This window comes from Saccopteryx leptura, chromosome 2, assembly GCF_036850995.1.
Source record: "Saccopteryx leptura isolate mSacLep1 chromosome 2, mSacLep1_pri_phased_curated, whole genome shotgun sequence".
In the NCBI taxonomy this organism is placed as follows: Eukaryota; Metazoa; Chordata; class Mammalia; order Chiroptera; family Emballonuridae; genus Saccopteryx; species Saccopteryx leptura.
In genome coordinates, this window is record NC_089504.1 from 180,090,036 (window position 1) to 180,105,489 (window position 15,454).

The 15,454-nt window shown below is 45.5% G+C and overlaps 2 protein-coding genes across 13 annotated transcripts in view; one reads left to right on the forward strand and one right to left on the reverse strand.

Annotated features, from left to right (window-relative positions):
* Positions 1–15,454, reverse strand: part of WNT5B (Wnt family member 5B) — a 158,604-nt gene that overhangs the window by 74,936 nt on the left and 68,214 nt on the right. The gene's annotated exons all lie outside the window — the stretch shown is intronic.
* FBXL14 (F-box and leucine rich repeat protein 14) lies at positions 2,024–11,974 on the forward strand. 11 transcript variants are annotated; one of them, XM_066369479.1, is made up of 3 exons: positions 2,024–3,065; positions 3,511–4,518; positions 5,832–6,030. In XM_066369479.1, exons 2-3 carry the CDS (start codon positions 3,584–3,586, stop codon positions 5,917–5,919), a joined length of 1,023 nt encoding a protein of 340 aa, XP_066225576.1. In that variant the 5' UTR covers positions 2,024–3,065; positions 3,511–3,583; the 3' UTR covers positions 5,920–6,030. The 11 variants fall into 11 exon arrangements, 9 of the variants coding, with proteins under 9 accessions (XP_066225576.1, XP_066225575.1, XP_066225567.1 ...); XM_066369478.1 differs by having other exon boundaries at positions 2,025–3,409; XR_010749282.1 differs by lacking the exon at positions 5,832–6,030 and adding exons at positions 8,797–8,948; positions 9,600–11,974 and having other exon boundaries at positions 2,236–4,471.

Here is a 15,454-nt window from a genome sequence, read left to right on the forward strand (position 1 = left end):
ATCTGGGCACATATAGAAACAGATGGATGTTTCTGTCTGTCTGTCTTCCTCTCTCTCAAATCAATACATACACTTTTAAAAAAGAGTTTTAAAAAATATGTACAGCTATCCACAGGACTTTCTATTTTACATTGGTGTACACTTTTTCCAAACCATTAGAGTCTCTGGGCCATAATATTGTCCATCTACTTTTGTGTTCCAAATCTGAGCCTAAACCAAAAACCTCAAGAAGCCACTGTATGTGAAAATATTCTTAATCTCTGATCAGCATTAGGAACAATGCATACTCCCAGGGTTGATGAGACAGCAGGACTAACTCAGGAAACTGGACCCAGAAAAAAGTCATTTCTTCAATAAAGTCACCAGGTCTCCAGATAGCCTATGGCTCATTTGATGGCACACTTTTTTCTCCCACTAATGTTCATTTTCTTACATGCGTGTTGTTTATTGAATGTAAAGAATCATATTGCTAGCTAGAAGTCCTTTTCATATATATTTGAATGCCTCAAATAAAAAGTTCTGTATTAATAAAATTCTAGAGTTCAACTTAAGAAAAAGTTTTGCTAGATCTAGGGCCAGTGAGAACAAAAGCCTGTCTAGAAAAGGAAAAACAATTAAGCTCTTTAGGTCAGACCCCTGTCTACAAAACCCCACCCTTCCCCTTGGTATGGTCTAGCACTTTTTTTTTTTTTTTTTTTCATTTTTAGAGAGGAGAGAGAGAGACAAGAGAGAGAGAGATAAAGGAGAGAGAGAAGGGGGGAGGAGCTGGAAGCATCAACTCCCATATGTGCCTTGACCAGGCAAGCTCAGGGTTTTGAACCTGCGACCTCAGCATTTCCAGGTCGACATTTTATCCACTGCGCCACCACAGGTCAGGCACGGTCTAGCACTTTGTTTTGTGTTCAGTAGGATTAAGGTGTTTTGGATTAAGCCCTTGACATAAACACAAACGGACCTACATCTATACAACAACAAAAAAAGTGACTTTCATGTAGAGTTCAAAGTGAAAGTTTTAGGCAGAAGTGACTGAGACGATAATAAGCCTAGCTACAAGCTAGGAAAAAAGTCTTAGCACAGGTATGCCCAGAATTGTAACAATGTTATAAAAATCTATGGGCCTCACACCCTGTGTCAAGTGGATGAGATAGCAAACTTGTAAGAATGTTTGCTTCTCCATTTCCTGATTTAGGAAGGTGGGTAAGGGTCTAAAAGGTCTTATGCCTGATGCCTGTTAGTGATTCTATATGTACTTAGTCTAGTACTGGTGGTTTCATAAAAGAGAAGCTGATGCAACCGGAGTCTGTCTCTCTGCTTCCCCGCCTCTCGCTTAATCAAAAAAAAAAAAAAAAAAAAAGTTAACCTTATACACTGAACACGGAACCAATTCAAAATCTAATTCAGGTCCTTAAAGAATCAACAAAACAATTTTCCTTTTTGAAAGGTAAATCAGGTTGTCTCCTATCCTGTTGTGCAGATCCATAAATTCATTAAAAATATCGAGGGTCAGTTTCTATGATTTAAAAATTCTTGGTTTGGGAGTAGTTAGCATGAATCTCTGAAATCCTATCCTTGTGTGGGCATTTAAGACCCAGGAGCCGCATTTTAGAATAGAGCACTACTCTGGTTCCATAAAACAGTTTATAAGCCAACAGACATTTGCTGGAGCACCTTAACCAAGTCCAACAGTTGTTCTAGTTTATAAAGAAGTAAATCTGTGTTAAGACACACAAATATATTGACTGTCAGCATAATTGGGCCATACAGTTTATATATAAAGAGGTTATTGGGAAAGAGATCATAAAATAAGGATGCTGCCCTCTCAGTACAAAGCGGGCTGAGTAGGTGCCCAGGCATGGCAGCACTCCGACAGTTCACAGTTCAGCAACAAGTGCGGAAGTGGAGGGATGTTTTGATGTATGAAGTACTAAGGAGAGACAAACTCACAGCGGTGACTGGAAACATCCAGAACACGCTAGAAGGAAGTCGTAGTGGATAAGTCTATAGTGAACTGGAGAGGGTCAGTGTTAAGCTAAGGTATGAATAAATACAGTTGAGTTTCTCCATAATTTAGGGCAAAGGCCGAAGAGAAAGGAATCGTAAACAACCCCATTGGGGAGAACTGAGAGTGTGATAACAGAGACGTGTTAAAGAGCATTAGGGACAGTTAAAGAAAAGGAAGGGGAGTCGGGGTGATGATTATTGAGTACTACTACTGGGAAGAGGATCTTACAGGGATAATAAAGGGAGAAGGGTGTGAAGTAAGGGTCAGGAATTATCGGGTAAACTATGGGAAAAAGACTGCAGACGTCAGCAGCAAAGAAAAAGAGAAGGCGCGGGGTTGGGGCGTGGCCCAGAAAGGGAATGGCTCAAGAGCGGGCTATGGGGTGAAAAGAAGAAGGGTGGGGAAGAGCTTTACTGACAGCAGCTTTCAGATAGTGCCTATAGGGTTAAACTCCCGGGCGACAAGCAGAGGCAGAACTCGGTTTCCACGGTAACGGCTCCGACAGTTCCGGCAGCGCAGGCTCATACCACTGCGCGGCGCGCGCGGGGGGAGCGCGAGGGAAGGAGAGCCGAGCGGAGGAGCCGCGGCCCGGGGATACGTCCCGGACGCTACCAACCGCGCGGCCCGCCTGCTCGCTGGGGTCTGCGCCGAGCCGCATTCCGGCCGCCTGACCGCCGCGTCTTCCGTGCCAGGCCGGCAGCTCCCAACTGCCCGCGAACAGCGTGCGGGAAGGAACGTGTGCCCGGTGGCCCGAAGTGCCGTCCTGGTCCCCCCGCCTGGGCGGCGAAGTGTGGACGGCCCGGGCTGGGAGGTTTGAAAAGCGGGCGAGAGACAAAGGCAGCAGGAAGCCTCCACGGCGCCCGGAGTCCTTGCGCGCAGCCCCTAGGGCCGTTTGCGGCCCGCCGGCCCGGAGCGGCGGCGGTGGCGGTAGCAGTGGCAGGAAGCGGAGGATGCGGCAGGGGGCGTGGGAGCGGCGGCGGCGCGCGCGGAGCAGCGCGGCCCGAACGCGGCGCGATTAGTCTCCAAGCGGCGGCGCGGCGGCGGCCGTCCGGCTCGCTCGGGAGTGAGTGAGGGGCGCCATCCCCCCCCCGGGATGTGAGGACCCAGCGGAGCCCGGGGCGGGGGGAGGGAAGGGAAGGGAAGCGAAGCCGGCAGGAAGGAAGGAAGGACGGAAGGACCAGGCGGAGGACCGGCGGCGGCGGAGGTCGGAGCCGGAAGGCGGGGAGGGACCGTCCGTTGGGCCCGGAGCGGCGGCGGCCAGGGCGAACCGCTCTCGTCGCCTCCTCCCCCCGGCTCCGCGGAGGGGGGAGGAGGAAGATGGAGACCCATATCTCGTGCTTGTTCCCGGAGCTGTTGGCCATGATCTTCGGCTACCTGGACGTCCGGGACAAGGGGCGCGCGGCGCAGGTGTGCACGGCCTGGCGGGACGCCGCCTACCACAAGTCGGTGTGGCGGGGGGTGGAGGCCAAGCTGCACCTGCGCCGGGCCAACCCATCGCTGTTCCCCAGCCTGCAGGCCCGGGGCATTCGCCGGGTGCAGATCCTGAGCCTCCGCCGCAGCCTTAGCTACGTGATCCAGGGCATGGCCAACATCGAGAGCCTCAACCTGAGCGGCTGCTACAACCTCACCGACAACGGACTGGGCCACGCGTTTGTGCAGGAGATCAGTTCTTTGCGCGCCCTCAACCTGAGCCTCTGCAAGCAGATCACAGACAGCAGCCTGGGCCGCATAGCCCAGTACCTCAAGGGCCTAGAGGTGCTGGAGCTAGGGGGCTGCAGCAACATCACCAACACTGGCCTCCTGCTCATCGCTTGGGGCCTGCAGCGCCTCAAGAGCCTTAATCTCCGCAGCTGCCGCCATCTCTCCGATGTGGGCATTGGGCACCTGGCCGGCATGACACGCAGCGCGGCGGAGGGCTGCCTGGGCCTGGAGCAGCTCACACTGCAGGACTGCCAGAAGCTCACAGATCTTTCTCTAAAGCACATCTCCCGGGGGCTGACAGGCCTGAGGCTCCTCAACCTCAGCTTCTGCGGAGGCATTTCGGACGCGGGCCTTCTGCACCTGTCGCACATGGGCAGCCTTCGCAGCCTTAACCTGCGCTCCTGCGACAACATCAGTGATACGGGAATCATGCATCTGGCCATGGGCAGCCTGCGCCTTTCGGGGCTGGATGTGTCGTTCTGTGACAAGGTGGGGGACCAGAGTCTGGCCTACATAGCGCAGGGGCTGGACGGCCTCAAGTCTCTCTCTCTCTGCTCCTGCCACATCAGCGATGATGGCATTAACCGTATGGTGCGGCAGATGCACGGGCTGCGCACGCTCAACATTGGGCAGTGTGTGCGCATCACCGACAAGGGCCTGGAGCTGATTGCTGAGCACCTGAGCCAGCTCACTGGCATAGACCTATACGGCTGTACCCGAATCACCAAGCGCGGCCTGGAGCGCATTACGCAGCTGCCCTGCCTGAAGGTACTCAACCTGGGACTCTGGCAGATGACGGACAGTGAGAAGGTCAGGTGAGGGTGGCAGCACCAATTCCCCTTGTCCCACCCTGTTCATCCTCCTATCACCACCACCCTCCCTCTTCTCTCACTCCACATGCACACTTATACACAGATCAAGGCAATGGATGAGATGGGACAGTAGGACACGTGGCTTCAGACTTCTTTTCTCCTCCCTTTTCCAGCACCCTTGCCCACTACATGCTCATTCATTGCTTCTGGGGTTCCTTTGCTACCCCTACTGTACTCCCCTCTTTTCTTATCTGAGGATTAAGAATTTACCCATCCACTTCTCTACTGGGGAATGGAGGGCCAATTGAGCTACTGTATCCCCACTGCGTTTCATTTGAAAGTGGGGGTTGGGAGTAACTAGTCCTTTAGACCCTGGGGAGTTGAGGAAAATGTCTGCCTTCACTTAAGCTTTCATTTGAATACTGTGATCTGGTTTTTATTTTGAAATGTATGAAAGCAAACCCAACTACAACGGCCTTTTCACCCTTCTTCCACTTTGTAACTAATCCCAGTCTCTTCTCATCACTTCTCTTTTTACAGTACTCTGCTATTCACGCTTACTTTGTTTTCTTTTCTTATAAGAAATTTGAAATCATGGTTCTTCTTTTCTGCTGAATATATTCTATATATTATATATATATAAATTTTATATATATATATACATACATATGTCTGGCTACCTCGTTTTAGTTTACTTTTTTCTCTGAAGCCCTGGAATTCTAGAGATATATTTTGAGACTAAAACATTTTTGTGCCTAGACTGGAAAGATGCTCATTGGGTTTTTACGTCGTTTTGGCTTCTTCCCCAACCCCGTCATCCATCCAGCATGTCCCACTTCCACATTTTGGCTATAATTATTTCTCTTCTTGTCCATTGGGATTTGAGGGCCCAACAGTGTTCTAAATCTTGACTTAATTTATAGCACAAATGTATGGGAGAAATGAGAATTGAACTGTTTGTTTGAGATGCAGACTGTCTTGAAAATTATTATATATGCAAATTATGCCCTGCCCACACCCTCTTCCAAGTTTCCCCACAAAAAGGTCACACAGTGAGGCTTCCTGTTGGGAGCAGAGGAGCAGCCTGGCCTACAGAAAGAAGCCCCTGGGGCTGTACTGTGAAGGGGAGGAGACTGAAATTCTTGTCTTATCTCTGTTCTGTTAATAAAATGGGAGTTTGTGGGTTTTAAAAAATTGTTTCTAAATGGAGTAGATGACTTTATTTTGGTGGGGTTGAGACTTGTGACTTAAAAAAAAAAAGCTTTTCAGTAGGATGTATATTTTTGTTGGATTTTTTTGTTTGTTTATTTTTTTAGAATCCTCCACAGCAACATTCGAGACCATGGAGTTAAAGAAACCCAGAGACCTTTATCAACTAATTGTACTGTTTGTGAATTTGTATAAATAACAAAGATCCTCTTAAAACGTTTATATTCTTACAGTAAAAGGTTAAACTGATATTTATATAAAAGAGGAAATATGAAGTATGTTTTTGAAAAAAAAAAAACCTAAAAACAACAACAAAAAAAACCCTTGTATCTGTGAATTATTTTGAAGGCAATGTGTGTTTGGGTTCGTGCCAAAGTCAGAGGTGCTGTTTGTGTGCTTTCAAGTAAAAGGAAATAAGGCGTGACTTCTGTGCGTCCTGTGTGCTATGAGCAAGCTCACGGTAAAAAAAGATATTCTGTATAAGGTTTACTACTGACATCTTAATGTTTTGCTTCTAGAAATGTGGTTAGATTGGAGAGTTATATAATTTTTGGTTTTCAACTGTCAACAAAATGGAAATTTAAAAAAATTTAACAAAATGAAACATTTTTAAAAACCAGATTTGTTAAGAGTCAATTTCCCCAGGGTAGCCAGTTTTTCTCTGGATGGAAATGACATCTAGGGATAATGTTCAAAAACCAGGTTATGAGATAGAGAAATGGGGAAGAAAGACAGGTTTCTCTGCACTTTAAGTGGGTGTGGGTACGATGTGAAATGGTGAAGGCTGGAGGGAACTGAAGCCATTGTTCAGAAAAGTTAAAAGAAGGCTGTCCTTGCTTCCTTATGCTAGCTCAGTCATGCATACTGAATCTCACAGTGTGAGGGTCCTAGTGGAAAGGAGGAGGGCAGTTCAACCCCTCTTTTAACATTCTCCTCCAGGCCTGGCTGTATTTGAGCACTTTCCTGGGGGATGGGGTGGTTGGCCAGGAGTTCTTGTATATTTGCATTTTAAGCACTTCCAAGGCTGAGAGTGAGGGTTCTTAGACTGAATTTCGGGGCAGATAAATGAATGCCAACAATTCTGGCAAAGCGTTCCCTTTGATGGACAATTACTAGATAATTGGACACCCTGTGGTTGGACTGTAGAAACGGAAGAGTATAAATGCTCAAACAGTGAAGCTGTTCATATCCTAGGTTCACACAGGTCTTTCACAGTTGTTTCTGAGATTTTTTTTTTAACAGCAACAGCTGATAAAAGTAGTAGTATAAAACTTTCCTGGATCAGCATCTCTTTCCAGGAAGAAAGCTAGAACCCAGGTTTCCTTTCGGATAGATTGTTTGTACAATCTTCAACCTTTCTGCTTGAGCATATCACAAAAGCTGCATTGTTCCTTTTTGGAGAGCCATCATGATTGGGTCTAATTGAGCCTGACACTAGATCCATCTGCCTTTTCTTTGGGGAAGGTGTGGATCTCTTTCTTCCCTCTTAGGTTACAGTACTTATTGCCTGGGGGAAAAAAAAGTGTGAACCCTGTCAGAAGTAGGGACTTTGAGTGACTTGGGGTGGTGAACATACGGTGCAATGTACAGATAATGTATTGTAGAACTGTACACCTGAGACCTATATAAATTCACTAATGTCACCCCAATAAATCCAATGAAAATTATCTAAAAAGTAGAGACTTTGAATTAGGGTCTGTTTTCTAACTTAGCATTTGACACATGAAGGTTACACAAACTGTAGGTTCTTAAATTGTTTCCTTCTAAAAGATTGCATGGCTGTACAGATTCAGTCAATAAAAATCTGAGCACCTCCTAGTCTTAGGCTCCATGCTCACAGTCTTCATTTTAATACCCAAAATAATCCTACCAACTATAACTGGAAGGGCTATGCTTCTCTGTATTGTTTAGTTTTTACTTTAAAGGTTAAATGCATACTTGACAAAAGATTGGTAAATTAGTGTTTGAAAGTTAAAGACCATGGGCCTAGGTCTTCATCATGAACTGGGCGTACCTAACACACATATTTGGAGAGTCTCTGGAAAGGATGAATAAACAAACCACTTTCATCAGGTCAAGGTTAATGTTTTATCTCTCACACATTGTGGACAGAAGGAAAGAACTATGTATCAAGACCTATGACATGCTTTGAATGGTACTTGTAAGTTTCTCCTTTCAGCCCTCAAAGCAGCCTACTGAAACAGGTGTCATTTTTCAGGTAAAACATACTACCCCCTTGTCACCCAGCCACTAGTGGAGGGGAGTCAGAACTCAGACCACGTCCATTTCTAAAGTCCAGCTGCCTTCTGCTCTATGAGTAGATTTTGTTATTGACTCATCTCTTGGTTTCTAATAAGGCAACCTCAGAGGAGTGGACGCCGTTTGAACAGTGTGGACAGGGCACTGCTTTAAAGAGCATAGGGATGGGTTCAATCTCTACCATACCGGCAAGCATGGAATATGCTCTTAAAGAATAGAAGCACTAAAGAAAATGAGTTGATACATATTTTATGGGTGGTACAAAAATTAAAAGTCACTTAAGGGCAATTTTTAGAATAACAGAAAAAACCTGGTCTAGGTATTTGCTGAAACTTTAGAACCGAAAATCCCAAATAGGAAGACTAAACTTTATCATCTAAAAGTAATCCACCTCAAGAGACACTCTGGATAGTAGTTAAGACAAGGCTACACATACCTTTCTTTTCTAAGTCTTATCCAGCAGTATCCCCTTGTAAGGTCTATACTGAGGAGATTATTTATAAATGCATCTGTGGGGTTCAGACAATTCCTCAGACCCTAAGGACCATGGTAGGCCTCTAGCTAAGAGCTGGGCGTCGCTGCATAATTCTCCCAGCTATGGACTCCTTCCTGCTGAATTCCTCAGTCCTAAGGCGGGGGAGGACCCACTTGATTGATTCCACATTTGGCAGTGGCCACAAGGATGCTTGCCTAACTTAACAGTACATCCTTAAATAGTTAAGGAAACTCAAAACTGATCGTATTCTTCCATGATTTAAATCAACAAGGATCTGAAAAAACAAACATTCCTTTTAATGGTGTTTTTTTTTAAAGGTAAGAACTTTCTTCAATAAGGATATATGATATGTAAATTGAAGCCTGGCCTTTCCCCAAACCCTGCTGCTTCCTGCAGTTGTTACTTGGATGCTGGTCTTAAAACCTTTCACTTTGGGCTTATGAGAATTTGAACTCACGTTTTCTAAGAGGTAAGGTAGTCACCCCCAGGGAACACCTTTTCCAAAATGTAAGAGCCTTTTGAGTTGAAGACCAGGTTTGTAAAACAAAGCCAAGACCTCATGTAGCTTCTGAGAACCAGCTCTTCCCAGTCCCTGAGAGCCCCTGGCCTTTGTTCTCAGCTGCTCTGCTGGGGATGGGGCTGGAGGAAGCTATCTGGTAGTTGTCCTGCCCGCCCTCTTCCCTGAATCAGACGTCGCTCTTTTTAAAAGTTAATCCTGTCCCTTTAGTAGGGGCAAGACCTAAATGTTGTGTCAGTGTGAAACCCTGAGAAGCCAGGGGTGAGGCTTTTTGATCAAATAATGTGTATCATGGGAAGGGCACAGAATTCAAATTTAAACCAAAAAGTCATCTCATTTTTGTCAATGGGCATGTTAGGTAGCATGTTAAATTTTTTGAAAAGTGAATGTTGTTAAACAGATAAAGACATTTGTACTTGGATCGGTGTAAACAATAATAAGTTAGACCTTATCCAAGGTAAGTGCACAGTGGGACTTAAATATATACATACATACATACATACATACATACGCTCAGGTTTTGGATAGAAAAGGGGTATTTCTAAACAACTGGTAAATTTAAGTGTCCACAGATGATCGTTTAAGTCTTTTCCTCTTTTCCAGGGATTGCTCTGATTTTGCCTGGTGGAGTTGCCTGTACCAACTGAGCACGTTTAGTACTATGTAAAGCCAAGCCTTCCCGTTAAGGTGCATGAGAAGTAAGCTTGAGAACTTAACTGCACAGCACTAGAGTGGGGTATGTTTAACACCCCCCCCCAAAAAAAAAAACAAGTGGAATTCCTCTGCCTGCTGTTTGTTAACCCAGGAAAGTGTACATTTTTTAAAAAGACAAGTTTTTATTATCTCATTACTCTTCCACTTTGTTTGAAAGACAAATGCCACATATTCTTGTAAGTTTGCTTTTATTTGCGATAATGGAAAGTTGTCTCAGTTACAAAGAAGAACAGAACGAGGCCTCCAGCAGCAGCAAAGAAACCCAGGTGAGAGTGTTAGGGATGTGGATGTGGTGTGCTGGAAGGATTCAGGCATAATGGTGATCACTTTCTCTGTCACAAAATTGTTGTTTTCCCAAATCTGGCAGATAATGTACATTTAATTTCCTAAGTGGGGACAGAGGCTTGTCAAGGGTGAAGAGATCCTGCCCAGGTGACATGAGTCAGTATCAGACCCAGGGCTGTTCCTGACTTGAATGACCACATCAGAGTGACTGACATGTAGGTAGCTCTTTGATTGTTACCTGAGACACTGCAAAGTGCTACCCTGATCCCTCACTTCAGAAAAGTGGTCCCAGAGCATATTTTCTTTGGAAGTTAAAAAAACTCCAAATGCTGAAAATTATTCTTTTAATAAGCATTAAATTATGCAAACTCAGGTATTTTACAAGCATATATACAGTTATTCAAGAAGCCAAAAACATAGTGCAAGTTGATAAATGGGCTATAGGGAACCCAGTAGCTAGTAGTGTCAAATCTGTCACCTGTTAGAGCACCTGAGCCAGTTTCCCAGACACTGCTTTGTCTACAAATTACTACAAATAGTAGTGTGAAGTAGTACAAACACTGGAAGGCTGTGCTTGTAGCCTCAAAGCTAAGAACTTATACACATTTAACAAGTTTAGAAATGTCTGTCACGCAGTCCTTTTATAAAGTAGAATCGAGTTGGGGGAACACCAGCTGTTTTCATGCAAGGATAAAGAGGCCTGACTTCACAGATGTTTTAGTTAGAAATCCCTCCTGTCTAGAAAGAGTACAGGGTGTAACTTATTAATATCAGGCAGCCTCTTATGTTTACTACTTCTCAATTTATTTAATCCACACTCCAGAAGGAGCAGGCCTAGCATACAGCTGACTGTCAATAATTATGATTCATATCAAGAATATGAAAATGTTTACAAACATCCATAATATTTATCCTTAGGAAATCTTGACCTCAGACTGGCATTTTCATGTACTCATTTGTGTAGGGATACCTGCCTGCTTCAAGTCTGCTTTTTGAGAAGTGGTTTCTAAATAAGGGAACAAAGTCCTGATATTCCTAAGACTCGTAGAATTGCCAAGGCTAAAATTACCACATGGGTAAAAGGAGGAATTATGAAAGTTAAGCCCCTCAAAATCTTAATGTTCTTATATGCCTTCCATTTCACTTCAGTGTTTTAAACTTTAGCTTCATAGCTCAAAAGCCTACTGCTGTGCACTACCAAAAAATAGAAAAATAAAGACCGGTAAGTGTATCTTAAGCAAACAATATGAAAATGACAAAATTAAAGTGACAGTTTCCATATCTTCCAGTTTATTTCAAACGCACAAATTTAAACTGTTCAGAAATCTATAAAAACCGTACGGTCAGGGTCTGTGCTCTCCTGAGCTTCACCTCACGCTTGCAGCTTGCTGTTGATGGGCTCTCCCAGCCCTAGCTGACGTCTGTGCATTTGAGCCAGATGCCTTACAACTGTGCTCAGTCAAATGGCGACAGTCAGAACAGCATGACCCTCAGGAAGGCAGCTGGCCTACCCTTCTCCCACACGTGCCGGTCTCACTTTCAGTGGAATCACAAGAGGAAATGTAGAAATTCAGTGTAGTAAGCACAACAGGGTTTCAGCATGCAGCCTCATCACTGCTTGCTTCGGAAATAAATGTGCACATGCCAAGTTAGGATATAGAGATCAAGCACTACACTTTGATGAGAGGCAGGGGTGGAAAATCATTTGTTTCCTTCTGGATTGTTTCTTGACCTTCCCCATCCCCCTAAAAGCAAAAAACCTCTCCCACCCAGTCACGCACAATTCTGCCTCCCACTGTGGAGCAGCTGGGAGTCATGCCATATCAGCATCAGGGAGCTGGAAGTCCCACTCTGCTTTTCTTTACCTCAAGGTTATTAAGATGATTTTAGGATCCACTATAAGGAAGAAAATGTACAATTAATGCAAAACGCTATAAGAACTTGTTTCCCAATGTGAAAGATGGAAAGTGAAAAAATAAAATGTATTTATTCATAGTCTGCAAATCCTGTGTCTTGTCAGCAGGCGGCAGCATTGTCTATTGGCTATTTCCAGTGGTGCAGCACAACCTCCTCCCGCTGACAAATGCCCTCTGGTCACCTCCCATCCAGCCCCCCTCAAAACACACATCCATAAAAAGAATTCTCTTAGGGAGTAAGAGTTGACAAAAGAGCAATTTCATGTTGCCAAAAAGATGAAGTGGAATTTTAAAATATCAGTGTAACTACTCAAAGGCACCTAAGCACCCAGCACTTTGTGGAGCAAGTTAACAGATGCAACCTCCTCATAAAGGTTCAGCACTTAGCTAGCAGCTCTCTGCTGTCGCCATGGGAATGAAACATCAGTTTCTCGTTTTTCTTAAAGACCGTTTCATATATATCCTGTTAGACTGACATATTTGGGAAGTATGAAAGAACAAATGGAGAAAAACTTTACAATCATACAGGGAGATACAAATTTTAACAGCAGAAGCCAAGCTGCTAACTTATTACCAAAAAAAAAAAAAAAAGGAAGTGTATTGCCTGTGGTGAAAATTCTAGAGATCTTTTAAGATAAACATTTAAAAAATTTTTAGGAGTATCTATTTTTTATTAAAATTAATATATTGCTCAGATGAAGGCATCGTCATTAACTCTTAAGGGTGTCTGAAACTGAAAATGATTAAGGGCCTGGCTCTGGCTGGTTGGCTCAGTGGTAGAGCGTCGCCCAACATGTGGAAGTCCTGGGTTCAATTCCTGGTCAGGGCACACAGGAGAAGCAACCATGTGCTTCTCCACCCCTTCCCTTCTTTCTCTCTCTCTCTCTCTCTCTCACTCTCTCTCCCTCCCACAGCCATGGCTCTGATGGTTAGAGCGAGTTGGTCCTAGGTGCTGAGGATCGCTCCATGGCCTCACCTCAGGTGCTAAAGTATATCAGTTGCCAAGCAACAGAGCAGCAGCCCCAGACGGGGGCCTGCCGGGTGGACCCCAGTTGGGGCACATGTAGAAGTCTGTCTCTGCCTCCCCGCCTCTTAATAAATAAATAAAATATTAAGGGCCCTCTTAAAATATTAAGGGCCCTGATAAAGTAAGGCTGTTCACTTGCTCCTAAAGTCCTCCTATGGAACACAGACATCAGGAAAAAGGTAGCAGAAATTAAAACAAAGAGAAAGAACTTCTGAGCCAACTTGTCCAGATTCCATAAAATACCACAAGGATGGATAGGCTGCAGGCAGGAAAGACCTTGGGGCTCTTGTCCTCTTGCAGCTCAATAGTCTCACCTTCGATTCAGAGCATGAATCTGAAGGGCAGTTGGTGCAAATGTGAAAAACATTGACAGTGGAAGGTGGAATTCCTCTGTGGCTACTTCTACCCAGCTGTATTAGCTGGATGAGGCACGGCTCATTAGCTCTGTGATACAAAGGTCATTTTTGGTTAAGTAAAGAGGAGAGAAGCTTCTGGAGTTCAGGGCCCAGATGTGAAACATTACCATTTCCAGTACCATCCATGAAGGTCTTACAAAAGCAGACGATCTCCTTGGGTGCCTCATGGACGGCCTAGCTGAACTATGCCATTGTTAGTGACCACACTAAGTGAATACAGACTAGGGAAAATAATCCAAATTAACAAAAAGAAGAGGTAAGAGAAAGAAAAGAGGGCATGTACCTATCACTCCACACAGGCTGCAGAGGAGAAGCACAGGGCAGGCCTAGGAGTGAGAATGACAGACACAGTACGTGAAATTAAGGGAGGGAGGGAAAGCAGGAACAAGGAACGACCAGCAGTTCCATAAAGTAGTCCTCAGGGTGAACTAGGAGGGTTACTCTTTGATTTGCAGTCTTCCTGGACTGGCACAGGTTTTCAAGAAGGCAGGTCCCTCTTTCTTTGGTCATCTGAATCTGACACGAGACAAAAATTTCAACCAATAGGCCACCAGAACCTGTGACTGAGGGAATGGGTGGACGGGGATGGCACCACAGACCTGAAACGTCCTGCTAGGACACGTGCAACTGGGTCTGCCCCTCCTCCACCACCACCGTCTCCAGAATGCTCTGGGCAGTCAGGATGAATGCCATGTTTTACCCACCATCCCATTTTCACAGGGACCAGGCAAGGGCGACAGTGTCCGCAGGGAGGAACAGAAAGCAAGTGTTTCCAAGGCCAGCTCCTGAGCAATACCTCTCACACAGGCCCTTCAGGCAGCGGTAGGCTCTGGGGGCCTCAGCACTGCCCACCAACTCCCAGTCTCAGGCTTCCACACTCACCTCCTGGCCAAGAAGGTATAACTGACAGCTCTCATCATTGGAGAATACAGATGCTATTTTCAGTGAGGCTCCCCAAAGCCTCAACCTAGGGCAAATCCACAGAGCCTGAGTACCTATTTGCAGACAAGGCAGCCACTGCTGCTGCTTTCTTAACCTTCCTCTGTCCTCTTCGTCCCACCCCCACAAAAATAGTGTCCACACAGGCATCCATTTGCTCTTTAAAGTAACCAGTGCAGTCATTTCCCGGGTTCTGGGTTTTCTATTGCCCCATCTGTGGAGACTGAAGAGGGGCACAGAGAAAGTTGTGGTGGGGGGATTCCAGGTGACGTGGATGCACATTATATGGAACGAAGCAAGCCTTAAGGCCTCTTGCACACCACCAAGCAGGTATCACGCATTACCTTGCAATCATCCCTGATTTGGGTTGCCTTCCACTTGATGGCCCAGAGTTAAAGCCCCTATGTCATTCCCAAGCCACTTCTTCCCCACTCCTGTGTCCATTAGAATTTCTGTACCTGCCAGGCACTTGCAGAGAGAATAAGGCACTGGTGTGCAAGTGGTTACAACTATCTTCCCACCCTCCACCAGTGCCAAAAACGAGCCTGCTAATGCTAATCTACCCCCTTGCTTGCAGCTCAACAGCTTTTCTCTTTTAAGCCCCTGATAATGGTTTTACTAAAATCCTCTTTCGATGGAAAAAAAATCGCAGCTGGACATTTCAGGCCTCTGCACAATGTACAAGTCTGCAGGTCCTCTCCCTCCCTCACAAAGGCCTCTAATCAAGTGGAAAATGTGCTGGCCAGAGGTTTGGGTCTGCAATTATTTTTCAAGGGATTACTAGAGGAGAATAGAGGGGCTGTGAGGACCTCCCCTCCACTTTGTTTTCCATTTGGTCCTGCTCTTAGACAACCGAGCTGGTGGAAGCCGCCCAGGTCTCCAGCACAAGAGCTGCATTTCTTCCTCCTCCCATGGAAGGAGGTCATCTTGAAACACCAAGCAATATGCAGGTCCTAGTCTGACCCCAGTTAAGCCCTTATTTAAAAAGCCACTATAGAACAGGACCCCATGTGTGGGGAAAGCCCTCATTCATTAACCTCTAACCCTGCTCTGTGCGCTGAGAGGCGAGTTCACGTGGAGCACATACACCACTAAAGTTGAGAGCTTCTCAGGCTGTAGAGGGCAAAGGTCATGTTCCCCATCTTGCCAGATATTCTTCAT

Bases quoted from the DNA above. Each gene is read 5' to 3' on its own strand.
- FBXL14 (XM_066369470.1), top strand. From the start codon at position 3,320: ATGGAGACCCATATCTCGTGCTTGTTCCCGGAGCTGTTGGCCATGATC. The intron at 4,519-5,831 runs GTGAGGGTGGCA...TTATTTTTTTAG, and splicing joins ACGGACAGTGAGAAGGTCAG to AATCCTCCACAGCAACATTC.